At 26.8% G+C, this 16,700-nt stretch overlaps 6 protein-coding genes across 9 annotated transcripts; 2 read left to right on the top strand and 4 right to left on the bottom strand.

Annotated features, from left to right (window-relative positions):
* The first annotated feature begins 57 nt into the window (after positions 1–57).
* Positions 58–1,834, top strand: LOC127278415 (waprin-Thr1). Of its 2 annotated transcripts, none has more exons than XM_051300140.1 (5): positions 58–135; positions 282–302; positions 864–926; positions 1,307–1,483; positions 1,610–1,834. In XM_051300140.1, exons 2-5 carry the CDS (start codon positions 296–298, stop codon positions 1,702–1,704), a joined length of 342 nt encoding a protein of 113 aa, XP_051156097.1. In that variant the 5' UTR covers positions 58–135; positions 282–295; the 3' UTR covers positions 1,705–1,834. The 2 variants fall into 2 exon arrangements, with proteins under 2 accessions (XP_051156097.1, XP_051156096.1); XM_051300139.1 differs by having other exon boundaries at positions 65–142.
* Positions 1,785–4,845, bottom strand: LOC127278395 (E3 SUMO-protein ligase ZBED1). The gene is made up of 5 exons (XM_051300106.1): positions 4,200–4,845; positions 3,098–4,103; positions 2,613–3,028; positions 2,390–2,538; positions 1,785–2,312 (listed from the first exon to the last, which is right to left on the bottom strand). The coding sequence occupies exons 1-5, from the start codon at positions 4,469–4,471 to the stop codon at positions 1,981–1,983; spliced, it is 2,175 nt and encodes a 724-aa protein (XP_051156063.1). The 5' UTR covers positions 4,472–4,845; the 3' UTR covers positions 1,785–1,980.
* A 123-nt stretch (positions 4,846–4,968) lies between these two features.
* LOC127278413 (coiled-coil domain-containing protein 115-like) lies at positions 4,969–7,454 on the bottom strand. Of its 2 annotated transcripts, none has more exons than XM_051300135.1 (2): positions 7,280–7,454; positions 4,969–5,667 (listed from the first exon to the last, which is right to left on the bottom strand). In XM_051300135.1, exons 1-2 carry the CDS (start codon positions 7,292–7,294, stop codon positions 5,164–5,166), a joined length of 519 nt encoding a protein of 172 aa, XP_051156092.1. In that variant the 5' UTR covers positions 7,295–7,454; the 3' UTR covers positions 4,969–5,163. The 2 variants fall into 2 exon arrangements, with proteins under 2 accessions (XP_051156092.1, XP_051156093.1); XM_051300136.1 differs by lacking the exon at positions 7,280–7,454 and adding an exon at positions 5,772–5,918.
* Positions 5,768–7,273, bottom strand: LOC127278409 (GPI mannosyltransferase 3; the record flags this gene model as incomplete). Its single annotated transcript, XM_051300132.1, has 1 exon — positions 5,768–7,273. A coding segment is annotated over one exon (1,443 nt), but the record flags the coding sequence as incomplete, so codon positions are not given.
* A 172-nt stretch (positions 7,455–7,626) lies between the features above and the next one.
* On the bottom strand, positions 7,627–10,112 carry LOC127278401 (U4/U6.U5 tri-snRNP-associated protein 2). Its single transcript, XM_051300120.1, has 9 exons — positions 9,962–10,112; positions 9,535–9,813; positions 9,282–9,457; positions 8,976–9,201; positions 8,615–8,901; positions 8,401–8,529; positions 8,264–8,325; positions 7,954–8,176; positions 7,627–7,877 (listed from the first exon to the last, which is right to left on the bottom strand). The coding sequence occupies exons 1-9, from the start codon at positions 10,020–10,022 to the stop codon at positions 7,827–7,829; spliced, it is 1,494 nt and encodes a 497-aa protein (XP_051156077.1). The 5' UTR covers positions 10,023–10,112; the 3' UTR covers positions 7,627–7,826.
* A 254-nt stretch (positions 10,113–10,366) lies between these two features.
* Positions 10,367–16,692, top strand: LOC127278396 (zinc finger protein 260-like). 2 transcript variants are annotated; one of them, XM_051300109.1, is made up of 7 exons: positions 10,367–10,510; positions 10,651–10,710; positions 10,791–11,105; positions 11,624–12,016; positions 12,095–12,343; positions 12,420–13,118; positions 13,185–16,692. In XM_051300109.1, exons 3-7 carry the CDS (start codon positions 10,962–10,964, stop codon positions 13,809–13,811), a joined length of 2,112 nt encoding a protein of 703 aa, XP_051156066.1. In that variant the 5' UTR covers positions 10,367–10,510; positions 10,651–10,710; positions 10,791–10,961; the 3' UTR covers positions 13,812–16,692. The 2 variants fall into 2 exon arrangements, with proteins under 2 accessions (XP_051156066.1, XP_051156065.1); XM_051300108.1 differs by having other exon boundaries at positions 10,651–11,105.
* Positions 16,693–16,700: the final 8 nt, after the last annotated feature.

Below are 16,700 nucleotides of genomic sequence, written 5' to 3'. Positions count from 1 at the left end.
CTGTAGAGAAGTAGAAAAAAAACTAAAAGGTGGGGATTAAAAGCGTCATAAAATTCTTTCGCTGACGATTCTTCTTGGTACCAAACTCAGTGCTTGCAATTCACTTCTGGTAACAACTAACTTTTCTTAGCTGTGGTAACAAGTATAAATAATATAATTTTATTAACAATATTAATATTATTAAAGTTTTAATAAAATAATATAATTATTAAAATTAATTAATATTAAAATTTTATCATTATTTTTTAATTAAAAAATTACTTTCTTCTGTTTATAATTAGTCAACATCAACGTCATGACAGGTATGTTATTATTTTAATACAAAAAAAAAATTATTAACTATTTAAAATTAAAATTATTAATTATATTCTATAAACATAATAATATCCATTATTAAGTTTATGTTAAATATGTAATTTTTTATTTTAAAATGTACGAGAATAAAAAATTATTCTTATTTAATAAGAAAAAATATTTTTACAAAAATGCTTCTTGTGATTAATTGTTTTCTTACGCGGAAATAACTTTTATGAATGAAAAATTGTTTTTATGAAAAGAATAATATGTATTCTTTAACAGTATGTAATTAAGAAATGTAATTAAGATAAAAAAGTTATTTTTCAAAACAGAAAAACACATTTGATTTGTTTGATGAATAATTTACGAAGAAAATTGAAGTTTAGACGATTACTATATAATAAGTACGTATAGAATTAAAAAAAAAAATTTCATGCAATGCTATTTAATAGCTTCAATAATGATTTTAATAAAAAGTTGTATCAATAATTAACTTAATTATTAATATTTATTATCAATTTTAATTAATTAAATTAAAAAAATGTCAATTTTATTTTTTTTTTCAGGAAAGATATCAATTTTATTAGCACTTTTTTTAGTGATTGGTGCATCTGAATCTTTTCTAACAAGTGAGTATAAAAAAAGTTTTTTTTAAATGAAATTGAAATTTAATTTTTTTTTAATTAAAAACGTCTTCAAGTGAATGTTATAATTTATAATACGCATATATATTGTATGCTCTTTTTGTTATTCATCAATGAGTCATAACTGTTGGTTAAATGAAACTTTAAAGATTTCACTCTTTTACACCTACGCACATTGAAAATTATTGTAACAAGCTATTGACAAGGTCAAGGTCTATTAATTCAAATGCAAACAATGTGTCCTATTAAATAACAAAAATTGATATTTTAATTGAAATTCGTAAATAAATTTGCACTGGAATATAAATTTGAGTAAAAAAAAAAATACAATTTAATTCTTTTAAAAAGTAATTTTTCCTTTTTAGACAAGGAGGGTTATTGTCCTTACAGAAATAGCGTGAAAAAATGCAATCCTTCTTGTAGAAGTGATTCTCAATGTAGTTTCGGTGAAAAATGTTGTCCAAATATATGTGGCGATACTTCTTGTGTTATTGCTTCAGCTATTTCAACTGGCTCAGATGGAGGCTACAAATCATCTTACGGTATAAATATTTGTCACTAAATTAATAACTTTTAACAATAATAATAGGTCACTACTTTTTTTTCCTGCAAAGTTCGATTTGTGATAATTTTATATAATTTAATATTATTTAAATTATATTTTTTAGATGACGTTAAATATTGCGCAGGTGTAAGATGTCAAAAAGGTGAAAAATGTGAATTAGATAGACGAACAAAACGTGAAAAATGTGTTCGAGCTTGATGATAATTACTCATATCTAATTTTTTTCATTAAATTGAAAAACTTATTGTAATCTTAAAAAAAAAAATTGTCCCAATAAATTATTTTTCTCCAATGATAATTGGAATAATTGACTTTATTAAAAAATAAATATTCGTTATTTATTTTTTACATATTATAAATAAAATAAAACAATTTAAAAGCAATTGGAATTATTGCTTAGATGTCTTAAAAATGTTTAAATATTTTAATTTTATAATCTAAAATATAATGTACAAAGTTAACTTTAAATTTACATTATTCAGAAACATTATAGTTACCATGCAAAAAAAGTAATTTATCAACTAAATATGATGGTAGAGCTGCACGTTTTGTGTCATAGAGAACTTGAGCTTCAGCTGAAATTCGTGATGGTGGTGGACAACATGCTGGCACGCAATTATATTTTTGTGCAAGTTTCGATAAATGAGGACATTTCGCCACATTATTCGCCCACCATTGTAATGGACAATGATCCAATGCAGCCGTTGCTTCCGATTGATATTGTACTAATTCCAAATCAGCTTTTTCTTCTGATGGCATCAAATTTTTTGAATTGCAAAATTGATCACCCAACAATTGTTCCATTCCTGTAAAAAAAAAAAAAAATTGTTATTTAAATTTCTCTTCCTTAATAATGATTGACAGGAATAAATTATTCTCTCACTACTTATTCGTCTCTTCTTTTCGGGAATATCATCAGTTTCCATGATTCGATTTCCGCCTTCCTCTTCAATTAATTTAGTCAACATATCCTTGATTGGTGCCGAAACAAGAGTTTTGTCTTCGTCCGTTGCATAGGGAAGTTGTTTAAATCTAAAGCATAAACGCAAGTTGAATAAAATGAATAAAATTTGAAAAAGGCAATAAAAAAAAAAACAGTAACTCACCTTGGATCAAGTGTTGTGGCAATTTGTAATAGTAACGTAACACCACTATCAGCATAACGTTCACACAACATGTCTGATAAATTTTCCTTAAAATTTCTAATAGTATTACTATCCGAATCTTTTGATTTCAAATGTGAGGAAACCAATTGCCATAGTAATGGCTTTAATAGAGAAATAAGGGGAATTTTTTCCTCGCTAACAGTCATGATCGTGACCTTAAATGGCTCAAGAACGGTGACGAGGTCCTCAATTACTTTCCAATCATCTTGACTAAGATCAATTGTATCATGATCAGCTCTTTCAACAGCATCGAGAATATTACTTAGTACACTTCGACGAAGTACCAATTGTTCCAACATATTATAAGTTGATATCCATACCGATGGATAATCCATAACCAAGGAATTCTCCTCCAACTGTAATAAGAAATTTCTATTAATAATTCTGTATTTAATGAAAAAAAAAAAAAAAAATGCACTATTTACCTCCAACAATTGATCTTGCATTGCAAGAGTGGCAGAAGCTCCATTATGTCCAAGAATGACTCCAATTATTGCTCGACATTTGGATAAAACAGAAGAGACATCAGCATCCTGAAAGCATGCCAAGGCACATACTTGTAAAGTATAAAGGAGACATGGTATCAAAGTTAAGCCACGATTTGTTAATGCGGCAATTAATCCCGGTATTGATAGTGCAATCACTGTTGCGGTTATTTTCTCAATTCTCAATTCCCATTCGGTTAAAATTGCATCAATAACAATTCCCCATTGAACTTCCTCCCAATCCTCAGGTGCATGTAATGTACAAAGTACTTTATAATCCAATGTTGTTTCACCAGGATGTTGATAATAAATTGAAAATGTTACAAACGTTTCTTTTGCATTTGATTTCCATTCTTCAATTGCAAGACCAATTTCTGCATTTAAACACGATAAATTATGTAAAATTGAATCTTTATAATTTTCATAAATCTTTGGCAATATATCATCTTCCAATTTACTTTTACTAGGAATTTCACAAGGTGACTTTAGTGTGGCGACCAATTTTTGAAATCCACGACCCTCAACTATTTCCGGCAGTTGAAGATCAACGATAACTAATTCTGCAATTGCATCAAGAATTGCAGTTTTTGATTCATTATTACATGGTTGAACGTTATTATCCTCTGACATGAGAAATGATACATTTGGATTAATTTGATTATTTTGATTTTTAATCATCACTCGTACTGGCGATGATATATTAATATCATCTTCCATATTCGTTAAACTAATATTTGGATCGGTGATAAATTGAATTCCTCCATCAATTTGTATCGTACCATCGGTATTTGTCGTGTATATATGTTGAGCAGCGGCTAAACCAGCTTTCAAAAGTCTTTTTTGTGCTCTTCGTTCTTTTGCCTCTTGGGAAATAATTGGTTTTCGTGGTGGATTTGCCGTTTCCAATTCCAAAAGTTCCTGTGAGTGTTTATTTTGCAAATGCATTCTGAAATTTAAATTAATTTTTTAAATTTTAACAAAGAAAAATAAAAGAAGTTTTAAATAATTTTTAAAAAAATTTAAATAATTAAAATTAAAATACCTAAGATTACTGGTATTGCGATTATATGCAATTTGTGTTTTGCATAAAATACAAACAATTTTAACTTTGGTGAGTATGCTACCATCGTCTGTAGCTGGAAATCCAAAATATTTCCAATAAATGCTCCGCATGGACATTGGCACCACGAGTTTCTTATATGTATATACATGTTTTTCCTCTACAAGATTTGAAACTGATACATTTGCTCCAGTTGTATCTTCTTCAAAGAATTCTGGATTCAAAAGAGGCACCGGTTGTATTTTTAACGACATTGTTTTTTTTTTTTTTTTTAAATAAGCATCACTTCAAAAAAAAAACGTGGGAAAACAACTTTTAAGACTTTTCCATTTTTACAAAATGGACGAAACTTATTACACGTGTTTAAATTAATATCACTATTGCATTCTTCTAATTTGTGTGCAATTTTCACGTCTTTATCATTCAAATTATGAATTTGAGAAATTTAGCGGGAAAATAATCAACACTCTATTTGCCGTGGACTTGTTTTTGTTCGTAAAATTTATATATTATCGAAAATTCTCGTTTTGAAAAGAACGACTTGGGAAACGATGCGATGCAGTTGATATCGACTGAATATCGACTCGCGAAGTTACACGACTTTAACCGGGAATTGGACCCGATTCAAGAGCCAATCAGAAGTCAGCAAGTAGTGACATCCTGTTTACAAATGTCTACTTCCGTTATATTCAAATTGTATTTTCTTTTTTTTTAAACCATTTTTTTTTTAAATTAACAATAAAAAAGAAAATTTTCAAATTTATAAATTTTATTTAATCAAATTTCATTAAAATATTTGTAAACGAAATATTTATAATTCTAACAATTAATTAAAATTTGTTTATTACATATGAAATATTAATTCTTTTTAACAAAAAGAATTTGTCTAAAATTTGTATTTTAAATTTTACATTAATTATTCTAACGAATAAGAAAATAATTGTCATTATAATTTTTTATTATTTCCATCATCGTTTGTTGAAATTTTTTTTTTCACTCTCATCAAAGATTGAAATTCATTTTGAATATTAAGAAGTTGAGCAGAAACGTTTGCAATCTTAGCTGTAATATATAAAGATTCTTGAAATCGTTTTTGAGCATTTTTCAAATTTTGAGGAACAAGAACTCCAAATCTTCTTATTGGATTTGGAATATCTTTTTCGGATTTCTTTAAACTTATATCAAACACTGGAACGTCTGTTTCATTTGATTTTATTGTTTCAAGATGAAAAAGAGATGTTATTTCTTCGTCTTCTGATGGAATTTGTAAACATCCAATACTTTCTTTTCCACGTATGTATCTTGCTTTTGCTAATTCAATATGTCCTTCTCGTAAAATAGTTTCCATTTCAATATTCGTGCGAATTTTCTCTTCCATTAATTCGAGATTTTTCAATGTTAATTTATCTAAAGATTCGCAAATATTCTCCATACTATCAATGTTTTGTCCCTGAAAAATGAATTAAAAATCATCAAATTATCAACAAAATTTTTAAATGTTTTAATTATTTGATGTTTAAAAAATTGTAAAAACACAAAATTTCACCATAGTACCTGGAAAAATAAACTTGACTTTAATTTCTTCAATCATCTCAATAAGAAAGTTAATAAACTCAACCTGGATGATTTTTTTTATAAACAATTAAATAATTTCCATATTTAGGTTGTGGAAAATGACAATCAAAAGTTCTGTAAATTTCTTGAAATTTTGTTAAAAAAGATTTGAGGCTCTCTTGAAAATTATCATAAACAACAATATAAGTGGGAAGATCAATTTTTTCCCCATAATTTTCATCAATCCAAAGTTGAGGATTAGCAAAAAATTGTTGAGCTTCCTCAATATATCCAATTTTATTATCCAAATTTGGTTCACATTTTAAAAATCGTAATGAAATATTTTTATGCAAATGACTATAGAGTGGTGTCGCATGACATGGAGTCAAAAAGAGAATATCATTTTTTTCACTTGACAAATCATTACGAATAAATTGCAATGCATTCAATGAACCTCTTTGATGAATCAGAGAGAAATAGAGGCCTGGAATTAAATTACTCAAAATAAATAAACCAACAAAAAATTTCCTTTTAAATTCAGAAATTCTTTTTATCTCATACTGTCTTGAATTATTAATATAAATCACCATTGGAAGAAGAGGTAAAATAAAACGAAATTCTTTATGTGCAAGACATGAGTATACAAAAATTGTCCAAAAAATAGTGATAAGTAAAATTGTCTCTTGATGTAATTGTCGCCAATGTTGAAAAATTCGCAAAATTGATTGGAAAAATGTGAAATATTCCATACCCAAAATAACTGGAAAGCCTGATAAAAAATACCAAAAGGGATTTTCAATTCCATAAGACTCTGAAATATTGTTCATAACGTTAATTTTGAAAAATTCCCAAGATGTTATCACGAATTTTTCATAACATAAAGAATCAATAAGAATGGAAATTGAAAGGCATGTTATTCCAATTAGAAGATAATTTTTAATTAATAAAAACATGTCCTTAGATCTTGTGCAAAAATGATAGATACACAAGGGAAGCCAAATAATTGCAGAAGTAGGTCTAATTGTAAATAAAAAACCAATAATCCACAGAAAGAAGAAATTATTCTCTCGATTTCTCCATGGAAAAATTGAAAGTGCAATAGTTGTTAATGATGTTTCAAAACTGTTTATTAATGTTCGAGACGAACAATAATACCAATACCAATTTATTGAAAGACTAAAGAGACTCCATTTACTTTTGGACCAAATGTAAAATCTATAATCAGAATAAGCTGAGAGAAGTGCTTGAAAAATTCTCGGTAAATAAATCAAAAGAGTCACATGATCGATATGCAGTAAACGAAGAATGTGATATAAAATTGATATTAAAAATGGATAAATGTAGCTACGAATTTTTGCAGTCCACTCCCATGTTAGATAACCATAATTAAAGGTAAGTTTATGAGCTACTTCAACAGATTGCCAATATTCGTCAGGAACATGAAAAGTTTGTACAATGAAAACTGAACATAATCTCCAAATAATTAGAAAAAATAATGCACTGCGTACTTTGCTAATGCCCATTTTGTATAGTTATTGATGATTTCACAATTTGTCACTATTTATCACACTCTTTAAAATCCTTTTGTATTATTTTTTTTTAATAACTCCTTCTGGAGTATTATTTTATAAGACCATCAAAATTTCCTAAAACATAACCTCTTTAGTGATATACTTTAGAATAGTCATGCATTGCAACATAAATGTTGTCCTTCCGTTGAGATTATGCGCATCAAAAATCAATGTAAAAACGATGCGCAGAACAAAACCGGAAGGACAACATTAATAGAAATTTTTTATAATTTAAAAAAAGAAAGTATAACAATATTTTATATTAGGAAAAATTATAACAAACATTATTTTCATATTATTTATTATCAAAAATCTTATAAATATTTGGCCATTTATTTATTTCCTTCTTTTTTCATATTCTGTCGATAATTTTAAAAATCATTATTTACAATGAAATGTAAAATGAAAGAAAAGAAAAATACCTGAAACATTCAATTTTCCAGTCCTGTAGAATTAATTTCCTTTTAATTGAAAATAAAAATATCTACGACATTTCTCCATTTGTTGATTGTTTATCTTGTCTTAGTTCGTATATCTAAAAAGGCAAAAAATATTTGTATCAACATTAAATATATATTAATTATAAATGAAAATTAAAAATTGTTATTTACCTGTATGTAAGCTTCTGTGAGCGTAATCATTTGTGGAAGAATTTGCGTTACGTGTAAATCTTGCATCTCATACCATTGGCCCGTTGCCCTATGAAGAATATGAACTCTATAAGTTCCATGTGCAGGTTCACCGTCATGAACAATATTCGCCACTAAATCGTATGTTGTATAAGGATGTCTTGCTTTCACTTCCGGTGTGAGAACATCTCCAAAATCAACGTTCCTATAAGGATTTCAAATTTACGATTAATTTCTTATTTTCATATTTAAAAATTCATTATACAGTTCCTTCGAAACATTTAAAACTTACTTGACAGGAAAGTTGACAATAGTCGGATTTTTCTCCACATAGAAAGTATTTTTCGTGAATCTCTGTAATCAAAATTTTTGACTTCATTAATAAATAAATACTGAAAAAAAATTGATATTATAGAACAAATTTACAACCTTAATATACAAAATGAGATAAGGAGGCAATTCCGTAATTTCGAAACGTTTCATAAAATTCTCCTTGTATGTTTTGTATTCCTTTTCGGAAATTGCATTGAATTTATTCAATAGCGTGTACAAATTCACCTGTAAAATAAAATATTTTTAAATAATTAAAATTTTGTATAAAAGTAATTAAAAATTTCAATTAATATGTTTATAAAATAAAAACCTGAGGTATAATATTCTCTGTGAATTGATCCTTAAAAAGTGGCGGTGGTGGTAAATCGCATGTAAGATAAAGAAAGGGACTTTCCGTTATTGTTTCTCTATATTCTAATGTGCTTAATAATTCACTTCGTTGACTCTCTTCAAGTTCAAGTGGTGGAATTTTTCTCGTATATATTCTCATATGTCCTAAGAATGTTTTATAAATTATACTCGAATCATTCTTCTTTGTTCCATTTAACGCTAAATGTAACGCATTCAAAAACCATGATAAAAAATCAACCGGATCGCCTGTAAAAAAAAGTCATTAGATAATAAAAAACAATTTTTCTTTTAATTTTTCATATTTGTTTTTTTTTCCCTACCTTGTTCAGTGAATTGAAACCGTTTTTTACTCCATAAAACAACGGCCTGTAACATTTCATGGGGACTGACGTGAGTTTTAAAATTTCGAGGATTCCACAATTTTCTCATAAGTTCACCGAATCTTTGTACTAAAAGATAAGAAGAATCACCTGGCGGTCTTTTAACTTTATTGTAATTTGATTCACGTAAAAAGAAATCTCTTAAAGGTGTTACATGTGATAATGCCTGAAAATTTTTTTAAAAAATAAATTATATTAATATAAAAAAAGAGTTTGTTTTTATGAATTAATGAATAATAAATTTACCTGTAAAATAACATTACAATAATCATTAGCTTTAATATTATTTAAACCAACAATTCCTGGTGAATACATGGATCCATCGATAGCTCTCGATAGTTTAGCATTTGTACCTAATTGACTAATTTGAGATTTGCCAAATGTTGGATTTAGAACATATTTAATGTCATCTAATGAGGAATCTGTAAATTACAAAATTTAATTATTTAAAATTACGTTACAAAATTAGTTTTTTATTTTATTTATTTCATTTTCTCACCAACGATTTCATAATTGTCTGGCAAACAATAGAATTTAAGTGTATGTAAATTAAGAAAAACATGATGACTCTCGGCAACACTATGGGTATAGGCGTGTGTATTTGTACCTCTTCCTTGAAAATATTTTCCACATACTAAACATGCATAAACATTTATTCTTGATAAAGAAACTGAACATAATTTTTCGAAATCAAAATCGAGAAATTGTCGATTAATTGTGTCTAAATAGGGACAAAGTCTTGGTGCATCAACATGTCTCATTTTTGATGAATTATTTTCTGAAAAAAATGTAAATTCTACTATTAAAATTGTAAATTTTGTATTTAAAAATAATAATTGTAAACATTTCACATAAATGTAAATAGTAACATAACCTATAGACAGGACGTATTATAGTAAAATAATGGGAAAAATTGTAATTCTTACTATCGCTTTCCTCGTCCGAATCACTAGCTCGAGAAACCAATTTTCTTTTTCCATTATCCATATTTCTTTACAAATTTTTAATATTTAAATAAAATCAAAGTGACATAAATAACCCAACTTGCCTACTGTCTACTTGTCAAAGCAGGGTTGAGCATGCGGCTTTGATTTTCTTAAGCCAATCAAATGTCAGAACAAAAGTACCATCATAAGCCTCGGAATACAAATACCGTACATTTTTTTATTTTAAAACATATTAATAAGTTTAATAACATTTTAAAAGCATTATTTTTTAACTAGCTGACAAAAATTTAATTTTTTCAGCACATAAACAAATTTTTATTTTATAAATTCTATTTTCAAACAATATAAATCAATTCAAATTCTTGCGGCTTTAAAAATGGTTTCTACGTTTGACATTTTTGGGTCTTTGTACCCTTGTTAATTGTTAAAATTGATATTAAAATCAATTTTTAAAGTATAATAATAAATTAAAATAGTCATTCATTAATAATACTTTGTGATTATCTAAAAAGATAATAAATTATTTACGTAAGTAAATGTTAAAAACTAATTTCTAATATAACTTTGAGGTTAGAATGCTATAAATTTTTGTTATAAATCGTATACAATAAATTCTATTTGTGAGACATCCAGACATTGTGACGTAAATCATCTTAATTCTTTTGCAGGACTTTATATATATATATATTTTAAACGAAGCAGACTCTTATGGCAAAAGATCAGCGCAGGTAATGTTATCTGAGAAAAGTGGTGTAAGATAAAAGTGCAAAAAAGTGCTTTGAAATTTTTTTGATAGGAATTTCCGCAGGTCGGGATGCATGCATTAAATTCCAAAAAAAGTCGGCCTTTTCTGTGGTTACAAAGAAGCTATTAAAAAAAAGAAAGAGAGAAAAAAAAAAGAAAACAGATTGTACTGGAGTTAAACCGGGTGTTTTGGATAAAGGCCAATCAAGTTTTTTTTAAAAAAAAACTAATTAAAATGTCCATCGTCATCGAGGAGTTCAATTACCTGTGTCGTCTCTGTGCTGCGAAGACGGGAATTCTCATGGGTTTGCCGATTTTTAATAGCGATGAGCAGATAAGAAATATCGACAAGAAAATTACCGCTTGCTTGTCTCTCCAGGTGAGAAATGAAAAAAACCAAATTTTTAAAATGATTTGATATCTTTGGTTTTGACTATTAATAGTTTTTTTTTCTCTTGAATTACAGACCTACACTTTATGATAAAATTAGTTTTATTCGATCTTTGTATTCAGTTAATTAAATTTAATTGACTTAAATTTGATTTTCTAATGTAAATTAGTACTACAAAAAATGATTATAGGAGTTAATTTCAAAAATTGTACATAACGATTTTTAAAACAAAAAGTTTTTTTTTAATTAGAAATAATGTTCATTAGTTTTTATTTTCATTGAGTTATAAGGAGCGGTGTTGGATTTAAATATGAAAGCAATTGAATATGTAAATATAAAAAAAAGGCTTGGCTCGTAAATAACTTTACTGATACAAAAAAAAAAAATTAATAATTTCAATACATAATCTGTTTAACTTCTATTCCATAGTAAAATATATAATTTAATAAATTTTTAATCAAAATAATTTAAATCGAAAATAATTTTCCATTTTTTTTTTAATGCAGGTATCAATGAGTGATCAATTACCAAAAGTTGTTTGCGGTGAATGTGCATTTAAATTGGATGAATTATTTGATTTTCGTGAAAAGTGTCTCAATACTGAGGAAATGTTTATGGGAATGTTGAAAGAAATCACAAAAGAAGAAAATGTTAATATTGAACATCATTTAAATATTGAAATTCAATCAAACATTGAAGAAATACAAAATCATGCAACTGCAAATCAACATACGGATGAAATTCATACAATGCAAATAATGGATGATATGGATTTAGCCGGTGGTGAACAAGTTGTAACACAAGAAGAAATTAATCATCAAGATGATGATCTTGAAGTTACTGATATTCATTGTCTCGATGGTGAAACAGTTCGAATGGTCGATGAACATATTCGTGAAGTAAATATATTTTTCATAATATGCTAAAATTTTAATTATTATATTTAATTTTTGTAAAATGTTTTATTAATATTTTAGGTTTCCAATCATCAAATTGCAATGCATTTGGAAGGTGACATGACAGTAGTGGAAAATTTAACTGTCGAGGGAGATTTGGATCCACTTGAAATTAATTATGTCACGACAATCAATTCCAATGCGAGTCAAGAACAAATTGTTCACTATTGCGAAAGTGTCAAGTATGAAGATATTACTGTAAAAGATGAATTTCGAAGGCTGCAGGAGAGTCTTAATGCGGAGTCTGCGACTCGTGTTATTGAAAACAATGTGAGTTATTCCTTCAAATATAAAATTTAGAAGATTTTTTTTTTTTATTTAATATATTTCCAAATTTTGTTTTCAGGTGAGAAACGATGATTTTTCGCACAAAACAACAAAAGAAACATTTAATATTCAAAATGAATCATCTCCAGTAACTGAAATTCCATCGACAAGTCAAGTAAATTCTGACAATTGTGTACTTATTGGATATACAAAACAGGGAAAAAAAGAATTATTTGATTCGATTCTTGAGAATCCGACAATTGACGCAAGTGGTGCCAATTGGTATGTTTGTCCATTTTGCAATGAAGCTGCCTCGGATCCAAATAATTTAATTCCACATTTTGAACAACATTTTTGTAATTGTTCATGTGGTGTTTATTTTACAAGTGTTGAGGTATTGACATTGCATAAACAAAATTGTGAAAATAAAATCAATTCAACGGATGAGGATATTGTTGCAAATAAAATTGATACACCTAATGAAAAATTAAACGAACCCCAAGATGAACAGAAAAAACAATCGTCTGTTCGACAAAAATGGACACCAAAAATTTGTACACAATGTGGTAAACAATATAGAACAAATTATAAATTACAGGAGCATATGCGTAAACATACTGGCGAAAAACCATTTCAATGTTCAATGTGCGAAAAAGCATTTCGAAGTAAAATTGGATTAGCACAACATTTTGCAACACATACGGGACAATTTGATTATAATTGTTCGACATGTGGAAAGGGATTTCAATGCAAAAGTTATCTTATCGTTCATCAAAGGGTGAGAAAATATTTAATTTTTTGATTATTCCTTAATTATAGTGTTGTAAATGAAATTTTTTTCCAGGTACACTCAGATTTAAAACCATATCCATGCGAAACTTGTGGTCAAAATTTCAAAACAAAACAATCACTTCTCGATCATCAAAATCGTCATCTAGGCGTGAAGCCCTATATGTGCGAAGTTTGTGGACGTGGATTTATCACCAAAGGTCTTTGCAAAAGTCATCAGAAAATCCACTCGGGAATGGATAATCGACAATATCCATGTGTTGTTTGTAATAAAATGTTTGTTAGCAAAAGCTATTTGAATACACATCTTCGAATTCACACTGGTGAGAAACCATATTTATGTGAGGTTTGCGGTAAGGGTTTTTTAACGCGTGTCGATTTAAAAATTCACTCCACAATGCACACGGGTGAGAAAAGTTTTAAATGTGATGTTTGTGGAAAAGTATTCGCGAGACGCGCTGCCCTTAGATGTCATCGACGATCACATACCGGTGAACGTCCATATAGATGTGATGTTTGTGGAAAAACATTTACACAATTTAGTCCAATGGCAATTCATAAACGTTTACATACTGGTGAAAGACCATATGAATGTGATGTATGTCGAAAAGCATTTGTATCGAGATCGACAATGATGTGTCATAGAAAAAAGCATCATGCTGATGTAACAAAGATGATTTAACTGATGGTAAATTGAAGGATGGCACTAATTCTGAAACAAAAGGAGATGTAACGCACATATTTGGAGAATAAAATTTCATTTAAATATCTTAGGAAATATTTTTCAAAAATAAGAATATTTCATCTCAATGAACAAAAAATTCAATACACGGAAAGAAAATACCGCTTATTGAAATATGGACCAATTTAAAAAAAAAAGAAGAATTAGAAAATCAATGTCTTTAGAAAGTTAACGAAATATTGTACAATTTTTACCATTTATTATAATAATGAAAGAGATAATCAAAATGTTAACCGTTGCTTCTGCTAATTGAATGCTTCCATAAATTGTCAACAATTTATATAAAAAAAAAATAATGTTGATAAAATTGCTTTTTAGTTCAACATTAGTATGAATCGGCGGCAATTTTTTTTTTCTATTTTTTCGAAATACTAGTCGTTAGTTAAATTTTTGAAAAATATTTCATTAATTGTAATTTAGGAAAATATTTTTGCAAAAATGTATATATATTGTATATGTATATGAAACATATTTTAGCAAAGTAACAAAATTTTTGAATTTATTTCAAATTAATAATTAGTTTTTCCATTTAAGATTTGTTCATTTAAATAATTTTTTTTAAAAAAAGCTTTTCTAAAATTGAAATAGCACAATTTCATTATTAAGTATACTCACTTTAGTGAAATGTACCATTAAAACAAACAAAAAAAAAATTAGATTTTAAATACATTTTTGTACGAAATATCCAAATATAATTTTTTTTCCGGTATTTAATTTTTGAAACTGAAAAATTTTTTATTTAGTTTCGTAATTATTAAAATGTAAACATTTTTCGGATTATTTGCAAAAATTCGATTTTAAATTTCGAAAAATATTATTACAAATGAATAGATTTTTCGTTTTCAATTTTTAGATAAATGGTATATATAGGTCAAGTGAGTTTATATTGAATGTGAGAATTCAATAATTAATTAAGTGCCACAATGTGCTTTGCGAATATTGATTGTTGACTGGAAGAGATTTGTAAATAGTAAAGTTTAAATGTAAGTTTAGAAAAAAAAATTACTTGGCACAAATTGTATTTTACGTCTTTTTTTTTTTGGTATATGTAGGATATTTTTTTGCGAATATTTATTCAATACATATATCAACATATCGCTATCATTTCTCATTTATGTATTGAAAGTAAAGACAAATAAAAATATTTCCTAGTAAAAAATATTGAAAATAATTTATATTTTTATGTAGATATTTTGGTGATTTTCTGAAAAAAAATTTTATATTTGGGGTAAAAAAATAACGAGTCATTTTAATTTCAATTTGTAATATAATTTTGTTCCAGTTCAAAATTTAAAAGTAAATAAATTATAATTAATTTTCAAAATAATATATAATATATTTATATATATATATATATTTATAACTTCGCAGTAAACAACAATAAAGCAGCCTCTTATTAAAAATCTTCTTTTATTTTTTTGTGACATTTGTATAATAGTAACGTGAGTGGTATGAATTTTCGACTACTTTTAGATGATTTAAGAAAAAAAAAAGTAACATGTAGTGCGTTACACTTTAATTGAGATAAGTATAAGTCGTGTTTGACATTATTTCTCACATTAACATACATATTAATATAGATTTATCATCAACTTTGAATTTAACAACTACGTAGTGTGGCATTCAAGCTTTCGATACGTTTAACTTGTCATGTTTAATGACTGTTAGTGATTTTTTTTCTCTCACTACTGGGGTGATGCCTAACGATTGACGACAAGTTTCCTCTATGAGTTTTATTTACCACAAATCGTTGATTAGTTTTTTTTTTTTTTTTTTTTTTAAACCCATAATTTGTCTTACTCATTAACTATAACTTCGATCTGTTTTTATTTTTAGGCACGCGAACAGATTTTTTTTATTTTGCAATAATTTGAAATAAAATTTATTTCATTTTCACAATCATTTTATTTTTATTTTTTAAATTTACTATTTTATAGTTCTAATATTATATTTATTATTTTCTAAATATTTTTTGTTCTTTTATTTTATATTGATTGGAAAAAAATTTCACTTTTGGTACTATTTTCTTTTTTTTAAATATGTTTTTATACATAAACATCAAAAGTTTTTGTATAAAATGGTAAAATTAAAATAGTGTAAAAAATATATATAAAAATTTTAATTAAAAAAACATTCGTTCATGTTTCGTTCATTCCGATTAAAATGTATCGCGACAGTTTTTGTACAAAATTAAATTTTAAAAAATCGAGAAACATCGTTAAAATTTTTAAAAATACATTTATAAATTCTTAGTGACGATAAAAAAATGATTAAATATTCATCGTCAATTAGTTAAAAAACAAATGGTAACAATGAAAAATATTTTGAAATTATTAAACGTTGTTCTCGAAGTGAATTTATTGGTACTTGTCGTCAATGTGGGTGTAATTTACAATTTAAATCTACATTCTATACGCGCGTTGCAATTGCAGCTACGAATTCAATATTACAGTGGTTTTGAATCAATTGCAAAAATCTAAAATTGTTTTTAAAATCCAATCAAGCGATTTTTTTTGTGTATTCTACGTGTATTTTGTTCGTTCATTATTATTTTTGTTTTTTTTTGGGAAAAGTCCCCACTCTCGCGTACAACGCTCGATAGAAAATTATAAATATTTTTTTTCGAAAAATTTGTGTAGAATAAATTTTTGTTCCCGAAAAATGATTATTGCTGCCAAAATTTAATAAAATTTTTGCAGTCACAGTTGTAATTTAAAGAGAGAGATAGGGAGAGAGAGCAATTAAAATTATTAGGAACACATGAATTTGGCGTTCTTTTTTGTCTTTACAAAGTAAAGGGGAAAAAAGTAAAAAAAAAAAACAGTAAAT

The sequence above is a fragment of the Leptopilina boulardi genome, unplaced genomic scaffold (genome assembly GCF_019393585.1).
Source record: "Leptopilina boulardi isolate dan_hultmark-lab unplaced genomic scaffold, ZJU_Lbou_2.1 LbouV2_202, whole genome shotgun sequence".
Lineage (NCBI taxonomy): Eukaryota > Metazoa > Arthropoda > Insecta > Hymenoptera > Figitidae > Leptopilina > Leptopilina boulardi.
Note: the sequence above shows the minus strand (reverse complement) of the source record. Positions and strands in the feature narration are given on the sequence as shown.